The 20,087-nt window shown below is 46.4% G+C and overlaps 1 protein-coding gene across 1 annotated transcript in view; it reads left to right on the top strand.

Annotated features, from left to right (window-relative positions):
- LOC137537062 (uncharacterized) overlaps window positions 1–20,087 on the top strand; it is a 56,057-nt gene that overhangs the window by 7,574 nt on the left and 28,396 nt on the right. Inside the window, exons 6-12 of the mRNA XM_068259208.1 lie at window positions 1,426–1,648; window positions 13,808–13,905; window positions 14,021–14,303; window positions 17,122–17,216; window positions 17,325–17,492; window positions 17,617–17,692; window positions 17,811–17,908. Coding sequence (XP_068115309.1) covers window positions 1,426–1,648; window positions 13,808–13,905; window positions 14,021–14,303; window positions 17,122–17,216; window positions 17,325–17,492; window positions 17,617–17,692; window positions 17,811–17,908 — 1,041 coding nt within the window. The remainder of the gene's footprint in view (window positions 1–1,425; window positions 1,649–13,807; window positions 13,906–14,020; window positions 14,304–17,121; window positions 17,217–17,324; window positions 17,493–17,616; window positions 17,693–17,810; window positions 17,909–20,087) is intronic.

The raw sequence follows: 20,087 nt of genomic DNA on the forward strand, positions 1-20,087 counted from the left end.
GATCCCTCTCTGATCAGATTCGATCAGATAGGGATCTGTCAGCTGGACGATCTAATGGCACATCGACCAGTGTATGGCCACCTTAAATAACATCTATGCTGTAAGAATAAAGCCTGATGTGTAGCTATGTCACTAATAGAGATGGTCAATGAGATGGAAATAATTCTGCATTGATGCTGATTTATGCAAATGTATGCACTCCCTTTGCTGATGAAATAAAATAATTTGATATGTTATTAAAATTTGGTTTGGTGACTACAAAGTAAAGGGTAACTGAGACTGATGAAAAGTAAAGTTTTATACATACCTGGGGCTTTCTCCAGCCCTCTTCAGGCTAATCAGTCCCTCACTGTCCTCCACCACCCGGATCTTCTGCTATGAGTCCTGATAATTCAGCCAGTCAGCGCTGTCCGGCCGCATGCCGCTCCCACAGCCAGGAACATTCTGAACCTGCGCAATAGTGCTGCACAGGTGTAGTATGCTCCTGGCGGCGGAGTGTGTGCATGCGCACTACGCCTGACTGGCTCAAGTACCTGGACTCATAGCAGAAGATCCAGGTGGTGGAGGAGGACAACGAGGGACTGATTATCCTGAAGGCGGCTGGAGGAAGCCCCGGGTATGTATAAAACTTTAATTTCATCTGTCTCAGGTTTACTTTGTTACACAGTAGTACTATACTCTACATATGCACTCCCTACAGAGCTGCAGGGAATCCACTGAGAATGCTGTGCACATTGAACACAGAGGTGTTGTCTGTTTACAATCTCCTCATTCCCCTGCAGAGTACCTGCACATCATTCTTACATGTACCCACACTTACATTGCCTAGGGCCTGATAGATGTTCTTTGTTCCGGTTTGTACCTTTTACAAGTACTCTTACCAAAGACTAGTTTTAGTCTAAAGGGAATAAATATAGTAGTCTACATATCCTTCTCACTTCAGTTGTCTTGTAAAATTCCTAAGCGTTGGCAGTTAAGAGACGAATTTCATGTTACATACTTTTAATCAACAAAATTGTAATATGCAAATTAGAGGAGTCGGAGTCGTGGAGTCGGAGTCGGTGGAATCCTAAACTGAGGAGTCGGAGTCGGTGGATTTTTGGACCGACTCCACAGCCCTGCTGCCATCTTGGCTATGTTATAACTTCTGGGTCACCCCTGTCTTCTCTGTTAGAGAAGTGCATCACTGAATGAAGCAGGAAGAGGAAGTGACACGCATGGCCATTGCAAGAGGCTCCTCCAGAGGGGTCATAGCACGACTTTGTTGGAAGTCGTCTGGCTTAAAGGCATGCCCATGAGAGGTGCTCAAAATCCCTTTAAGGAGCATCTGTAGATTAGAAAATATTTTACAGTTGCATTTTATTACATAGTCTCACTTGATAAGTAGGCATGTGTTGAGGACACTGCTGTAATTCCTGGTCTTAGGATGAAGAACAGATTGATTTGAACCTTGATGTTAAACTAAAAGAAGAGATGTATGTGGGGAGTGATCAACAGACTGTGGAGGCAGGTCACATGATGAGGGCAGGTCACATGATGAGGGCAATTAAAGAAGAAGAGATATATGTAAGGAGTGATCAACAGTCTATGGAGGAGGGTGACATGTGGAAGTCCATTATTAAAGAAGATTCTTCTCTACATATAACAGGTAAGGGCTCAGACCCTCATCAATATTAGAGCAGTATTTCTTGCCTATCATTTATCAGCATCTGCCCCTTACGGAGACCCGGTGTAGCTGATCACTGCTGTCTTTCCTGACTTGCTGGGAATTACTTGGCTACAGTATATGTATTGTAGATATCTGTAAAACTGTGAAACTTACAATGAGCCTTTTTGTTTAAACACTGATTCATTTGAATGTCACATCCATCTGAAAAAACATTACTGAAGTGCGGCTAACTGTCTTTTCTATTGAGTCTTCAGCGAGATTTTCCCTGCTTCTCCCTGTTGTCTGGCTATTCCTAGACGATCCCCTTCCTAATGCTCAACCCCTTCATTCCTTTTAACCCACACTACATCCTGAAGCCCAAACTTAACCTAATGAATGTACTGATGATGATTAACCCTAACCTTCCCCAACAAACCTATAGTCCTTCCTGATAGTTAATCCTAATGTCCCCAGTTACATATTGCCTCTCTGCTACCCTGCTACTTAATGGCACCATTGATATACTATGGCCAATAGCCAACACTTGGCTTGAGTACGAGTCTAATAATGTCATTAATGCCAGACCAACATACATGACTGCTGCCTTCAATACATGGCCTGACTGCTAGACCAACATACATGACTGCTGCCTTCAATACATGACCTGCCTGCCAGACCAGCATACATGACTGCTGCCTGCAATACATAGCCTTCCTGCCAGACCAACATACATAACTGCTGCCTACAATACATGGCCTGACAGCAAGACCAACACACAATTGCTGCCTGCAATACATACTGTAGCCTAACTGCCAGACCAACGTGCATGACTGCTGCCTGCAATACATAGCCTGACTACCAGATCAATATACATGACTGCTGCCTGCAATACATAGCCTGCCTACCAGACCTACATGCATGACTACTGCCTGCAATACATAGCCTACCTGCCAGACCAACATACATGACTGTGGCCTGCAATACATGGCCTGCCTGCAAGACCAACGTACATGACTGCTGCCTACAATACATGGCCTGACTGCCAGACGAACATACACAATTGCTGCCTGCAATACATACTGTAGCCTAACTGCCAGACCAACGTACATGGCTGCTGCCTGCAATACATAACCTGACTACCAGATCAATATACATGACTGCTGCCTGCAATACATAGCCTGCTTGCCAGACCTATATGCATGAGTGCTACCTGCAATACATAGCCTGCCTGCCAGACCAACATACATGACTACTGCCTGCAATACATAGCCTACCTGCCAGACCAACATACATGACTGCTGCCTGCAATACATAGCCTGCTTGCCAGACCTATATGCATGAGTGCTGCCTGCAATACATAGCCTGACTGCCAGACCAACATGCATGACTGCTGCCTGCAATACATGGCCTGCCTGCCAGACCAACATACATGAGTGCTGCCTGCAATACATAGCCTGCTTGCCAGACCAACATACATGACTGCTGCCTGCAATACATAGCCTGCTTGCCAGACCAACATACATAACTGCTGTCTGCAATACATAGCCGAACTGCCAGACCAACATATGACTACTACCTACAATACATGGCCTGACTGCCAGACCAACATACATGACTGCTGCCTGCTAGACCAACATACATGACTGCTGCCTGCAATACATAGCCTGCTTGCCAGACCTATGTGCATGATTGCTGCCTGCAATACATACTGTAGCCTAACAATATACATGACTGCTGCCTGCAATACATAGCCTGACTGCCAGACCAACATGCATGACTGCTGCCTGCAATACATGGCCTGCCTGCCAGACCAACATACATGAGTGCTGCCTGCAATACATAGCCTGCCTGCCACACCAACATACATAACTGCTGTCTGCAATACATAGCCAAACTGCCAGACCAACATATGACTACTGCCTGCAATACATGGCCTGACTGCCATACCAACATACATGACTGCTGCCTGCTAGACCAACATACATGACTGCTGCCTGCAATACATAGCCTGGCTGCCAGACCAACATATATGACTACTGCCTGCAATACATAGCCTACCTGCCAGACCAGCATACATGACTGTGGCCTGCAATACAATGCCTGACTGCTAGACCAACATACATGACTGCTGCCTGCAATACATGGCCTGACTGCCAGACCAACATACACAATTGCTGCCTGCAATACATACTGTAGCCTAACAATATACATGACTGCTGCCTGCAATACATAGCCTGCTTGCCAGACCTATATGCATGATTGCTGCCTGCAATACATACTGTAGCCTAACAATATACATGACTGCTGCCTGCAATACATAGCCTGACTGCCAGACCAACATGCATGACTGCTGCCTGCAATACATGGCCTGCCTGCCAGACCAACATACATGAGTGCTGCCTGCAATACATAGCCTGCCTGCCACACCAACATACATAACTGCTGTCTGCAATACATAGCCAAACTGCCAGACCAACATATGACTACTGCCTGCAATACATGGCCTGACTGCCATACCAACATACATGACTGCTGCCTGCTAGACCAACATACATGACTGCTGCCTGCAATACATAGCCTGGCTGCCAGACCAACATATATGACTACTGCCTGCAATACATAGCCTACCTGCCAGACCAGCATACATGACTGTGGCCTGCAATACAATGCCTGACTGCTAGACCAACATACATGACTGCTGCCTGCAATACATGGCCTGACTGCCAGACCAACATACACAATTGCTGCCTGCAATACATACTGTAGCCTAACAATATACATGACTGCTGCCTGCAATACATAGCCTGCTTGCCAGACCTATATGCATGATTGCTGCCTGCAATACATACTGTAGCCTAACAATATACATGACTGCTGCCTGCAATACATAGCCTGACTGCCAGACCAACATGCATGACTGCTGCCTACAATACATGGCCTGCCTGCCAGACCAACATACATGAGTGCTGCCTGCAATACATAGCCTGCCTGCCACACCAACATACATAACTGCTGTCTGCAATACATAGCCAAACTGCCAGACCAACATATGACTACTGCCTGCAATACATGGCCTGACTGCCAGACCAACATACATGACTGCTGCCTGCTAGACCAACATACATGACTGCTGCCTGCAATACATAGCCTGACTGCTAGACCAACATACACAATTGCTGCCTGCAATACATACTGTAGCCTAACTGCCAGACCAACGTACATGGCTGCTGCCTGCAATACATAGCCTGACTACCAGATCAATATACATGACTGCTGCCTACAATACATAGCCTGCTTGCCAGACCTATATGCATGATTGCTGCCTGCAATACATAGCCTGACTGCCAGACCAACATGCATGACTGCTGCCTACAATACATGGCCTGCCTGCCAGACCAACATACATGAGTGCTGCCTGCAATACATAGCCTGCCTGCCACACCAACATACATAACTGCTGTCTGCAATACATAGCCAAACTGCCAGACCAACATATGACTACTGCCTGCAAATACATGGCCTGACTGCCAGACCAACATACATGACTGCTGCCTGCTAGACCAACATACATGACTGCTGCCTGCAATACATGGCCTGACTGCCAGACCAACAATCACGATTGCTGCCTGCAATACATAGCCTGACTGCCAGACCAGCATACATGACTGGCCTGCAATACAATGCCTGACTGCTAGACAAACATACATGACTGCTGCCTGCAATACATGGCCTGACTGCCAGACCAACATACACAATTGCTGCCTGCAATACATACTGTAGCCTAACTGCCAGACCAACGTACATGGCTGCTGCCTGCAATACATAGCCTGACTACCAGATCAATATACATGACTGCTGCCTGCAATACATAGCCTGCTTGCCAGACCTATATGCATGATTGCTGCCTGCAATACATAGCCTGACTGCCAGACCAACATGCATGACTGCTGCCTGCAATACATGGCCTGCCTGCCAGACCAACATACATGAGTGCTGCCTGCAATACATAGCCTGCCTGCCACACCAACATACATAACTGCTGTCTGCAATACATAGCCAAACTGCCAGACCAACATATGACTACTGCCTGCAATACATGGCCTGACTGCCAGACCAACATACATGACTGCTGCCTGCTAGACCAACATACATGACTGCTGCCTGCAATACATAGCCTGGCTGCCAGACCAACATATATGACTACTGCCTGCAATACATAGCCTACCTGCCAGACCAGCATACATGACTGTGGCCTGCAATACAATGCCTGACTGCTAGACCAACATACATGACTGCTGCCTGCAATACATGGCCTGACTGCCAGACCAACATACACAACTGCTGCCTGCAATACATACTGTAGCCTAACTGCCTGACCAACGTACATGGCTGCTGCCTGCAATACATAGCCTGACTACCAGATCAATATACATGACTGCTGCCTGCAATACATAGCCTGCTTGCCAGACCTATATGCATGATTGCTGCCTGCAATACATAGCCTGACTGCCAGACCAACATGCATGACTGCTGCCTGCAATACATGGCCTAACTGCCAGACCAACGTACATGGCTGCTGCCTGCAATACATAGCCTGACTACCAGATCAATATACATGACTGCTGCCTGCAATACATAGCCTGCTTGCCAGACCTATATGCATGATTGCTGCCTGCAATACATAGCCTGACTGCCAGACCAACATACATGAGTGCTGCCTGCAATACATAGCCTGCCTGCCACACCAACATACATAACTGCTGTCTGCAATACATAGCCAAACTGCCAGACCAACATATGACTACTGCCTGCAATACATGGCCTGACTGCCAGACCAACATACATGACTGCTGCCTGCTAGACCAACATACATGACTGCTGCCTGCAATACATGGCCTGACTGCCAGACCAACATACACGATTGCTGCCTGCAATACATAGCCTGACTGCCAGACCAACGTGCATGACTTCTGCCTGAAATACATAGCCTCATTTCCAGACCAACATACATGAATGCTGCTATACATGGCCTAACTGACAGACCACCATACAGAACTGCTGCCTGCAATACATAACCTGACTACCAGATCAATATACATGACTGCTGCCTGCAATACATAGCCCGACTGCCAGACCAACATACTTGACTGCTGTCTGCAATACATAGCCTGCTTGCCAGACCAACATATATGACTACTGCCTGCAATACATAGCCTGACTGCCAGACCAGCATACATGACTGGCCTGCAATACAATGCCTGACTGCCAGACCAACATACATGACTGCTGCCTGCAATACATAGCCTGCCTGCCAGACCAACATACATGACTGCTACCTGCAATACATGGCCTGACTGCCAGACCAGCATAATGACTGCTGCCTGCAATACGTGGCCTGACTGCCAGACCAACATACATGACTGCTGCCTGCAATACATAGCCTGCCTGCCAGACCAACATACATGACTGCTACCTGCAATACATGGCCTGACTGCCAGACCAGCATAATGACTGCTGCCTGCAATACGTGGCCTGACTTCCAGACCAACATACATGACTGCTGTCTGCAAATCATAGCCTGACTGCCAGACCAACATATGACTACTGCCTGCAATACATAGCCTTTCTGCCAGACCAACATACATGACTGCTGACTGCGATACATAGCCTGACTGCCAGACCAACATACATGACTGCTATCTGCAATACATAGCCGAACTGCCAGACCAACATATGACTACTGCCTGCAATACATAGCCTTTCTGCCAGACCAACATACATGACTGCTGACTGCAATACATGGAACATGAATGTACTGTTACTAATAATAATCTTTCCCCAGCAGATGGGCAGAATATGGGGAGCCCCTCGGAGGGACGTCTTATCTCCCCTGCTGCAGAAGATAATGGCGTCACACAATGTTCTCCTTCGGGATACCCCATTACTGGAAATACACATCACAGACTTTACCATGAGGTGAGATCACCGGATCCCTCTAATCCTGAGGAATCTTCTAGTAAATCACATCTTGTTGCTCATCAGAAGGAGCACACAGGGGAGAGTCTCTTGTCATGCTCACAGTTTGGAACATATAAACACGATCTTGTTATGCACCAGAGAAGTCACACACATAATTCTCCTTTTAGGTGCACAGTGTGTGGAAAAGATTTCATTTCTAAAGTAGATTTTCTCAGACACCAGAGAGTCCATGATGGTCAGCTCCCTTTTTCATGTTCAGTGTGTGGGAAAACTTTTGGTTTGAAAAGTCACCTCTTTACACATCAAAAAAGTCACACCAGTGATTGGCCCTTTTCATGCTCAGAGTGTGGGAAATGTTTCACTTCTAATACAGATGTTTTTAGACACCAGAGGATTCATACTGCTGAACGTCCATTTCCATGCTCAGAGTGCGGGAAATCTTTTATACTGAAAAGACACCTTCTTGCACACCAGAAAAATCACACTGGCAGTCGTCCATTTTCATGCTCGGATTGTGGGAAAGGTTTCATTTCTAGGGCAGACCTTCTCAGACACATGAGAATTCACACTGGTGAACGTCCTTTTTCATGTTTAGAGTGTGGGAAAGCTTTCATCCGGAAAACTCATCTTCTGGCACACCAGAGAAGTCACACAGGAAAGTATCCTTATAAGTGTTCACAGTGTGGAAAAGGACTCCACTCCAACGCAGATCTCCTCAGACACCACAGGACCCACAGTGGAGAGCGGCCCTTTTCGTGCTCAGAGTGTGGGAAATGCTTCATTGACAAAAGAAAGTATAGGGAACACCAGAAAGCTCACAAAGTTGAGCCACCTTCTTCATGCTCAGAGTGTGGGAAAACATACATCCTAAATTGTCACATTCTTAAACACCAGACAGTTCCTTCCATTGGGCCTCCTTTTTTGTGTCCAGAGTGCGGGAAAGTTTTCACTTCCAGAGCAGATCTTTGCATACACCAGAGAATTCACACTGGAGAACGCCCCTTTTCATGTTCAGAGTGTGGGAAAGCTTTCATTCGGAAAAGTCACCTCTTTACCCACCTAAGAAGACACACAGGCGAGTATCCTTATTCCTGTTCAGAGTGTGGAAAGGGTTTTTTCTCAAAACCAGACCTCCTCATCCATCAAAGAACGCACACAGGCGAGCGTCCCTTCTCGTGTTCACAGTGTGGAAAAGGTTTTATTAGTTCAAGAAATCTCTTTCGACATGAGAAGTTGCATAAGTGATCGCATGCCTTCATGTTCAGAATGTGGGAAAGATTTTACCTGCAAATAAATTCTATGGAGTGCCTGGTATCTGGTGCAGAGTGTGGGAAAACCTTCATTTTTTTCTTGCCAAAGAAGTTACTCTTGAACTCTTGTTTTAGTTCATATGTTGAAGTGAGATAAACTCCCTAAACTGAAATTGAAGCATGTACTCCTCCTTGGTACATAAAAGAAAATTGAAAGCAGTAAGTAAGCGAGTAAAAATGTTAATTAATAATGCAAAGAGTTTTCACGGCTCTGTTAATTGGCAAATGTAATCATTGCTGCCCAGGAGAGCTCTCTGCCTGGTTTTTCACTCTGCATCTCCACCCTCCTCTGCTGAAATGACTCGTCAGTTGCCATGACAAGGTTACTATTCACCAGAGGAGGGAGGGGGAGCAGAATGAAGAGATCAGGCAGAGCTCTCTCCTGTCCAGCAATTATTACATTTGCTGATTAGCAGAGTAGTACAAACTTGTGCTATTCTCTGCAATGGAAGTAAAAGTTTACACTCAGGGAATGCTTTCAAATATTTTATGTATCTGTTCACTTTTAGTTGGGGGAGTTAAAGCGGATCAGAGATGAAAAACTAACTATAACAAGTAACTTGTCTATATATCTTATCTAAAGTTTAGATAGTTTACACAGCAAATCTAGCTGCAAACAGCTTTAACAGTTTATGATTATTTATTCCTGTGATACAATGAGAGCGGCCATGTTCTATTTGTCACATTACACACAGGCAAGCTGATCTGTATCTCCAGCCCTCAGCCTGTGAAAACTTCACTCTTCTCTCCTCCTCACCTCTGCCTCTGAAATCTCTGGCTAGTAACCTCCTCCACCTCTTGCCCAGACTGAGCTCCCATGAGCCCTTGCTACATGGGTCTGAGAGTGCCAAGGCACTCTGTAGAAGCTGTGGGAGAGGCTTGCTTAGTTTATAGGGAATTAAGAGTATTAAAACAAAACAAAAAAGTATTTGGCTTGAGGAATGCCCTATAAACTATATGAAAGGAACACAATTATGCAATGAGTAAACGTTCATCTCGGATCCATTTTAAACTCCACTAAGTAAAGGAGCACCTTCTATACACAACAGGCATTAGGGTGGTGTTGACATTTCAGGCAGGGGTCAAACTTGTAAGATTTGCAAGCGTTATGCTGCAAAATGCTTATCCCCGTGATCACCATAGCAGTCGATGGCCCACTCTGGAATCAGAATTTTTTTGTATTCTTTTTTTCAGAGTTTTAAAATCGGAGTAACGTGTAAAATGCAAACATGATCGCAGTGCTCCGGAAAACCCGAAATATTACCCAGCAAGCTCATGGTGATCCAGAACTCCTAGGAGTGTGTAAGGAGCTGAAAGAGAGAGAGAGAAAAAAAGCCCTCATACTAAAATGTTATGTAAAACAGAAATGTACTTTCTTAAAACAGAAGGTATTTGCGATTATTTAGGTTGGAGTGAGTATATGAGGTCTCCCACAATGCTTCACTGCTGAATATGCAAATCCTCTCTTTCATGTCCCTGAAAGCTAAACACACCTCCAGAACTGTTGGAATGCAATGATGTGTCAGCTTATTAATTGTACACAGCCACAATTATCCAACTCTTCTCCCCCCTGAGCCCCTTTGCGTCCAATCACTATAAAGGACATGATCCCTGCACTCTGATTGGCCTAATAGGCAGCCTGTCAAGTGACAGGCAGCCTATTGGGCCAATCAGAGTGCAGGGATCACGTCCTGTATTGGTCCTGTATCCTGATTGGACGTGATCCCTGCACTCTGATTGACCCAGTAGGCTGAGGGAGGAGAGGAGCGCTCCTTATTTGCAGGAAAAAGGCTAAAGGTAATAGCGTTCGCTATGTTGCACTACCCACAGCATAGCGTGCGCTTCTGTGATTAAGCGCAGTACGCGGCTAATGGAATGCGTAGCATGCAGCACATTACATTTAAAGAATAGTGCGAGTACCAGGAGATTACTTGCGCTATTTCCTTTAGTGAATCAACCCCATTAGGTGCCCGTCTGAAAGTTACCGCTATTTTTTTTGTTTTGTTTTGCTTTGGAAGATGTGTTCTCACCACTATGGAATGACTTTCTCAATTCTAACGTGTGAATATGAGATTGGTTTGTTTTGATTTGTTGCTCCTGTTGTATGAAAATAAAAGACCACATCTGTGTTTACCTTCTGTGCCTGAGTGATGTCATTGCTCCGCTGTGCACTCTGGGAGATAATCCCACCAATCCCTTCACGGAAGAGGCCACAGTGGTCCTGATTGGTTCTTACATGCTCCACCTCCAATATCAAGCCCCTCCCCATCTCTTACGAGAGGAATCGGCGCAGGAGACTTGGGCGCAGGATACAGCCGATATGGCTGATCCTGCTACTGCACAAATTCCCATTGATGTTAAATACTATTCACGCTCCAGGCCGCCATGGATGGTGGGGAATGAAATAATTTGGCTTCCAGCAATTGCTGGAGGCCGAATTATAGAGTTTTATAAGTAGCTTCAGCTCCGACCTTTGACGGCGCTGAAGTTACTCACTGCTGCACCCCAGTCTCCTCCTCTGCAATGAAAGTGTTCGTCCTCATCTGTCGAATTGAATATCATGTAGTGAAAGCAGACAGACCAATATGGTGACTAGAGTTATTCTGTAGCTACCTCAATGAACACTAGTCAACCAAAATATATACTAAAGCACTTTTTTTTTTCAATCATTCAATTGGAACATTGATTACTCATCACATCAATTAATAATTACAATATGTGTATAGCACTTTTCTCTTTGCAGACTCAAAGCGCTTGCGAGGCAGTCACTAGAGCACACTCAGTGGACAGTAGCAGTGTTAGGGAGTCTTGCCCAAGAACTCCTTACTGAATAGGTGCTGGCTTACTGAATAGGAAGGTTTGAACCCAAGTCCCCTGTGATAGAGGCAGAGTCCTTAACCAGCACGCCATCCAGCCATTTGGATAAGTGATATGCATTTTGGCCGGAGTTAAAGTGCAGAAGTTAGATACAGTTACTTTACCTTAGTGGTGGGAAGCCTCTGGATAAGCCGCCCACATCCTCCTCGCCCTACCGATCCAGCGCTGGGACCCTCCTGTCAAGGTCCATTCTCAGGTACACAATAATATAAAAAGGTTTTCATGAAAATTTTCACAAAGTTAACATTGGTATATTTGCTTATTAGAATCAGAATCAGTTTTATTTCGCCAAGTACAGCAGAGCTGTACTCGGAATTGTTTTTGGTGCACATGCTGCATACATAGTATAAGAGGACAGACGCTCAACACATACAAATTAACAACTAATACAAAAAAAAAAATGATGGACTGGTGTCACAGTTCATCAGTTCAGCAGCTAGTATATCCGCTTTCTGTGCAGGTACAACCACATAGCACTAGTGGGGATAGGGATGGCAGTAATAGTAATAATGGTGATAATAACAATGACAACAAAGAACAATGATTTTGCCCCCAACCGGAGCCTGGGCAGTGAGAACCAGGATGGGCAGCGGCCCCGCTGGGCATGCTAGTAGGCGAGCCTAGGGGGAAGGTTGGTGTTAAGCAGCCGAACCGCTTGGGGGAAGAAGGTGTTCTCCAGCCTGGTGGTTTTGGATGGTAAGGTCCTATAGCGGCGGCCCAACGGGAGGAGCTCAAAGTAGCGACTGCCTGGGTGGGAGGGGTCACGGGAGATCATGGTGGCTCTCTTCATCATTCTGGTGGAGTGGAGGAGATCGAGAGGCGGAAGAGGAGACCCGATGATCTTCTCTGCGTCGGTTATGACTCTCTGCAGTTTTCACTTGTCGCTGGCCGTTGCCCCCGTGTACCAGACGATGATTGAGGAGCAGAGGATGGATTTTATGGTTACCACTATATTACTAGTGGTAATAATGAAGACAGGGACGTGACATAGAGAGCTTAAGTGCGCAGAAGACCCAGACTGGACACCACTGAGACAGTTACCGAGGCTGATCGCGGCTGAACGGCAGACCGCGGGAGGACGGCAGACTGCGGGAGGACGGCGAGAGGCTCCCACGTGTTTATGCTGCTGGAGGAAGCTGCGGGTAAGTATTGATTTTTTTCTAATTTCTTCAGCTCAAGGTTACTTTAAGCGATGTGACTTTTTAAAAAAATCACCCATAGGCATAGCAATACATCAAATCACTAATACTTTTAAAGCTTTTGCAGTGTGAGCCAGCCCTGGTTCACACTACAAATTGCAATTGCGATTTTGTAAAGCAATTTTCAGAGTGGTTTTTAAAGAAATGTGCGTTTTTGTACATTCCTTTAGGAAAAATCACTAAAAATGGTACAAAACGCTGTTGTGAGTGCACCCTTATAGGGTAACACTGCTCTAGTGCTTAGCAGATTGCTGCCGATTAGAAAACTGAGCGCAATCTCTCACAGTGTGAACCAGCCCTTAGAAATGTTTGAGGTGGGGGGCAAAGGTTGCAAATCGAGAGCTGAGAGCGAGAAGTTAATTTAGGTGGGAAAAGCCTGGATGCAGAACTTTGCCAAAATAAATTGCAGCAGACTGCAGCTCCTCTTTTTTCCACTAGATGGTGATCAAGAAGGGGACGGGACCTACAGAATTCTGGTTGAGAGGTGAAGTAGGTGGAAGCAGAGAAAGGCCATTGTTGGGACTGGCAGCAAAGGCTATTAAGCCACAGGGCAATATATTGAGAATTCCTCTATAAGGAGTCAGGATGTCACCATCTATTTTTCTGTAGAAGAGTGGCAGTATTTAGAAAGACACAAGGACACCATGATGGAGAATCAGCCGCCCCTCACATCACCCGGTAAGAGAAGACTTTCACTTCTTGTAGAGGGCAGTACAGAGGGACCACCTAGATCCACCATCATCTGATAATCACATAGAGATGATGTAATCAGTCAGTGTGTGTGTTTCCTACAGATGGATCCAGTAACAGAAACCCTCCAGAGAGACGTACAGGTCCTCTTTACTCCCAGGATTGTCCACAGGAAGATCACACAAACTATCTCCGTCATCAGGTAGGTGGACGTAAAGGTCAACATAAAGAAAAGACTTATAGTCCACGTTATTGTCTCAGTTTATTAGCACTGATAGGTTAAGGGTGCTATTTTTTCTTTCTTTCTGTGGATTTAGGGTGAAGATTTGATTGTTTTGAAAGTTGAGGTAAAAGAGAAAGATGAAGAAGAGACATATGTGATTAGTGATCAGCAGTCTATGGAGGAGGGCGAAATCATGAGGACAGTCAAAGAGGAAGACGAGGAGAGCTCTATGAGTGACGATCAGCTGTCCACGGAGAACAATGACATCTTAGTAATAGTGAAAGAGGAAGATGAAGAGACCTATGATCAGCAATCTGTGGAGGAGGGTGAAATCCTGGCTATAGTGAAAGATGAATCTTCTTCAGATATCAGCACAGGTAAGTGACAATCACCAGATGAAACTTAATGATAAACTTGAAACCAGGGAAGGAGGGATGGCACTTTTAGGTGAAAATTAGAGGCCCTGCAGTGACATATAGTAGAATGCAGTAAATTCCATAAATTTTTCAGACCATAAGACGCACTTTTTCTCCACCAAAAGTGTGGGGAAAAGTTCCTGCGTCTTATGGTCCAAATGTAAGGCTAAATGTGCTACTGATTGTGCGCCCCACCAACAAGCAAGTAAACAGTGCCATTACCGGTATACCAGTACCTACCCAGCAAGAGAAGGGCGTGATTAGATGCCCTCGAGTCCTCCGGGAGGGATCGGTAGTGCTGCGGGGAGGATCGGTAGTGCTGGCCACTGACCACATGGCAGTGTGGGCAGGCGAATTTTAAAATCTACAAAGACTGTTTCTGGCCACAAAAGTGATGGAAAAGTTGTTTCAAGGGATCTAACACCTGGATTGTGGCATGCCAGAGGAGGATCCATGCCAAAAGTCCCACCAAAAATTACGGAGGTGACCCAAAGTTGGTTTTAAACCCCAAATGGCAGAAATCACATTCAATTCCTATAAATAATGCACTGGAGTGGTACTGTGCATGCAACTTAATGTAGCAACAGCAAGTAGTGTTGTGCACACAGCTCTGGGTGTCAGTGGGCTGTGGAGTGTCACACACAAAAAAAATACAGGAGACCGATGTACTATCTCTCAAAAAGGGTGTTTTCACAGCAAGTGAGGAACAAGAACAAAGGCCTAGCTAATGCTTTCCCTACCTATCTGCAGCAAGTCTGACCCTGCTTTCACTAACAGTCAGCAGCCAGCAGAGAATGAATCCAATATGGCCACTGCAACTGGGGGGTGGGGGGTCCAGGCGGGGGTGCTAGCTGATTGGCTGCCATGTGTCTGCTGACTGTGAGGCAAGGGGTCAAAGTTGGGCTCCATGATGATGTATATGGAGCGGGTCAAACTATACGTTCGCAGTTCGCCGAGAACGCAAACAGCGGAAATTCACCGGAAACTGTCCACCGGCGAACTGGTCAGGCCATCTCTAACTCTAGTTATTTATATAGTGCCAATATTCCCTAGCGCTGTACATAGTACAAACAAATAATGGTGAACAAATATACATAAGAAATACAAGACACTGTACAGTCATGACATTGAATAGTAGAAATACAAATACATACATTCTCCAGTGTCAGCCTTGTTCTGGGAGAACATTTTGCCTGGGTGGGGCTTTTATGAAATATGACGCCTTTTAGAATAAATACCTAATTTAATTGCTTTTTGTTGACTGTGAAGGCTGCTTTTATCATTGTTATTCTCTCTTCTTCTTGTTGCTGTAAGTTGTATGTTATTTTTGTTTTTATCATTTTATTTTGCTGATCTGTTTTGTGAGGAAGATCGCCTAATAATAATAAAAGATCAGATCTGTGTTTTGCTTTTGTGTCTGAATTACTTCATTTCTCCACTATGCTATCTGGGGGCACACATAGCTACCTAATAATGTTATTGGGCCTCCACATGGCTCCCTAATACTGCTGAGGGGCAAAAAGGCTGCTGATACTGCTAACCCGGAAGGGAATACACCTAATACTACCTAATAATACTATGAGGGGGCACACATGGCTACCTACTAATACTATATGGGGGCACACATAGCTGCTTACTAATACAATATGGGGGCACACATAGCTACCTATTTTACCTAATACTATATGGGGGGGTACTCCATCAAGACGGCTAATTTTGGCGCAAATTTGCACCAATGATTTGGGTGCCGCCCATTTCCGGAACTCATATTGGAAAAAAATATGTAATTCGGAGTTGCAACAACTTGGAGGGGAAATAGCATTAACAGCACCCAGTAATTTCAGCAGGCACAAGGTGAGCTGTCTTTCAGCTTAGCCCTGCGCCAAAATTTGGCTGCACCAATTTTAAATGTATGCGCACACAACAACGATATCTAATAATAATAGTAACTGCTAACTGACGGGCACAAAGGCTACCAGATACTGCAAACTGGAAGGTCACAGGTTTAGGCCCCATTTACACTTAGGACCTATTTCCACTGCACGCAGATTGGATGCAGAAAAACTGACTCCAATGAATGCCTGCCTATAGGGAAAATCTGCATCAGAAAAATTGCGTTTAGTGGAAACAGGCCCGGGCAACAGGCATTCCTTGGAGTCCGTTTTTCTGCATCCATCCTGCATCCAATCTGCGTGTAGTGGGAACCGCCCCTTAATCAGTTGCTCTTAGTTATAACTGAAAGGACAACTGATTTTCAAAGTAATGTTCATGTTTCCCAATGGCTCAGTTCACACTATATGCATTTTATAACTGAAAGATTTTTCATAATGCACCGCTATGGAGGAAAAAAAAGCGCCTACCAGCTGATTAAGTGTAAATGGGGCCTTACCTTAGCAAGTTTTTTTTTTTTTGAACTGGCAAGAATAATTCCTGGAGACTGCAGTTCCACTGTTCTCCACCAGCTGGTGACTAGGAAAGGCTCCACAGACAGGAAGTTCTGGTCTGGAGAGGAAGTAGGGAAAGGCCATTGTTGGAACTGGCAGCACACGTTAATATATAAGAGGTTTTTTTGTTTTGTTTTTTTTTAGAACTTCTGATTTGTTTGTCCCTCTGATGAAGCCCTGATTGTCAGGAGGTCGCCGTCTGTTTCTCCATGCAGGAGTGGCTGTATATGGAAGGACCTCTGCAAGGACATCATGATGGAAAATCAGCCGCCCCTCACATCACCGGATGATCTTCTTATCTGACAGAGACATTTCTGGTTTTGTGTCTTAAATAGGTCACATGACCACATCACTGAGGATGCACATGAATTACATAACCGAAAAGATACTGGACCTCACCCTGGAAATCATCTACTTGATGACCGGAGAGGTGAGGGGGATTCTGGGAGGTTGTGTGACATCCGAGATTTGACTCGAAAACTGAGGAGGATTCTGGCAATGTACATGGTGATGATTGTTTCTGTTTGTTATTATACAGGATTATGAAGTTGTGAAGAAGACATCTGGTACAGTATTGATGTCTAGGAGTAGACTCCATGGCTCATCCCGTATCACAGAGTCCCCACCTTACTTCCTGACACCAGAGAGAAACAAGGAAAAGGTTCTGGATGTCATCCACAAGATGATGGAGCTGCTGATAGGAGAGGTAAGTGGTGCTGGGAATTATGGGACATTATCCAGTAACAGCAAGGGTTGTGTCTGGATGGTGACTGTATCATTGTGGGTGACAGGTTCCTATAAGGTGTCAGGATGTTTATTTCTCCATGCAGGAGGGGCAGTGTATAGGAGGACACAAGGACCTCTACAAGGACATCATGATAAAGATTCAGCCCCTCACATCACCAGGTAAGAGGAGTCTTTAATTTCTTGTAAAGGTGGGAGCAGTACGAAGGGTCCACCTAGATCCCCCTCATCTGATAATCACATAGAAGCAAAGTATTCAGTCAGTGTGTGATTTCTACAGATGGATCCAGTAACAGAAACCCACCAGAGGGATGTACAGGTCCTCATTATTCCCAGGATTGTCCACAAGAAGATCACAACTACACTCGTCAGTATCAGGTAGGAGGGCCTGAGGGACACACTTTTCTCCAATAAGAGACATCTATATCCTACCAGCAGATTGGTGCTTGCTTGTCACCGGCATGTTGGAAAGGAGTTTGTCAGGAACTCTTGCACTGGACAGAAGGAAAACAAAGATAAATGCACTTTGTATGTCTTTAGATAGTTTAGCCTGTCTAATTCCCCTCATCTGTGACTAAGCACAAGTTGTAATTTGATCCCTTAGCTGTGTCACCTGACAGGAAGTAGGCAAACTGCAGATTTATTGTATCAGCTGTAGCAAAGAAATGTTTTTCTTTTAGGCCGGCTTCAGACTCAGTGTTGGTGGCAGCGGTGCAGTGCAGCCCGGGGGATGCACCACCAAAAACAGGCCTTCGGGGATTACCGCGTTAGTATGCGGTATAACCTTCTGGCCGGGATCCAAACAGTGACACTCGATTGTGCTCACTTCCTGTTTTTAAAATATGGAAGTGTGCGGACGCGTATTTTAAGATGATGGCAGATGATGAAGGGGGTGCCTGTGGGGGGGGGGGTGAGGGATGATGGTGTGGCAAATGGGGAGGGTGCCTGTGGGTGGGGTGAGGGATGATGGTGTGGCAGATGATGAAGGGGGTGCCTGTGGGTGGGGTGAGGGATGATGGTGTGGCAGATGATGGAGGGGGTGCCAGTGGGTGGGGTGAGGGATGATGGTGTGGCAGATGATGGAGGGGGTGCCAGTGGGTGGGGTGAGGGATAGTGTGGCAGATGATGGAGGGGGTGCCAGTGTGTGGGGTGAGGGATGATGGTGTGGCAGATGATGGAGGGGGTGCCAGTGGGTGGGGTGAGGGATGATAGTGTGGCAGATGATGGAGGGGGTGCCAGTGGGTGGGGTGAGAGATGATGGTGTGGCAGATGATGGAGGGGGTGCCAGTGGGTGGGGTGAGGTATGATAGTGTGGCAGATGATGGAGGGGTGCCAGTGGGTGGGGTGAGGGATGATGGTGTGGCAGATGATGGAGGGGGTGCCTGTGGGTGGGGTGAGGGATGATAGTGTGGAAGATGATGGAGGGGGTGCCAGTGGGTGGGGTGAGGGATGATGGTGTGGCAGATGGAGGGGGTGCCAGTGGGTGTGGTGAGGGATGATAGTGTGGCAGATGATGGAGGGGGTGCCAGTGGGTGGGGTGAGGGATGATAATGTGGCAGATGATGGAGGGGGTGCCAGTGGGTGGGGTGAGGGATGATGGTGTGGCAGATGATGGAGGGGGTGCCTGTGGGTGGGGTGAGGGATGATAGTGTGGAAGATGATGGAGGGGGTGCCAGTGGGTGGGGTGAGGGATGATGGTGTGGCAGATGGAGGGGGTGCCAGTGGGTGTGGTGAGGGATGATAGTGTGGCAGATGATGGAGGGGGTGCCAGTGGGTGGGGTGAGGGATGATAATGTGGCAGATGATGGAGGGGGTGCCAGTGGGTGGGGTGAGGGATCATGGTGTGGCAGATGATGGAGGGGGTGCCAGTGGGTGGGGTAAGGGATGATAGTGTGGCAGATGATGGAGGGGGTGTCAGTGGGTCGGGTGAGGGATGATGGTGTGGCAGATAATGGAGAGGGTGCCAGTGGCTGGGGTGAGGGATGATGGTGTGGCAGATGGGGAGGGTGCCAGTGGGTGGGGTGAGGGATGATGGTCAGTGGTGCTCTCACGAATGGCCGTGATCACGGGTACGCGTGATTCACGGCCATTTTTTTCGCATCACGAAGGCCGTGATCCGGGTGCTGTGATCCGCATGCGTACAAAAAGACGGGTCACGACCCGTAATCACGGCCTTGATGCGGCCGTGATACGGATTTTTCCCAATACATGTCACTGGGCCAATCAGAGGCCCCTGACGCAGGCTAGAGCGACCAATCACAGGAGGGGAGGCTACATGCGGATTTTTATGTCCGCATTGCCTACTGATACGCATGTGCATGCGCAGTTAGTCAGTACGGGTACCCACTCATACGCATTGAACAATACGACACGAACATACATGCGGATTTTTATGTCCGCATTAACTACTGATACGCATGCGCATGCGCAGTTAGTCAGTACGGGTACCCACTCATACGCATTGAACAATACGACACAAACATACAGTACATGCGGATTTTTATGTCCGCATTAACTACTGATACGCTTGCGCATGCGCAATCTCAGCTATTCAACA

Source organism: Hyperolius riggenbachi, chromosome 10, assembly GCF_040937935.1.
Source record: "Hyperolius riggenbachi isolate aHypRig1 chromosome 10, aHypRig1.pri, whole genome shotgun sequence".
Classification (NCBI taxonomy): Eukaryota; Metazoa; Chordata; class Amphibia; order Anura; family Hyperoliidae; genus Hyperolius; species Hyperolius riggenbachi.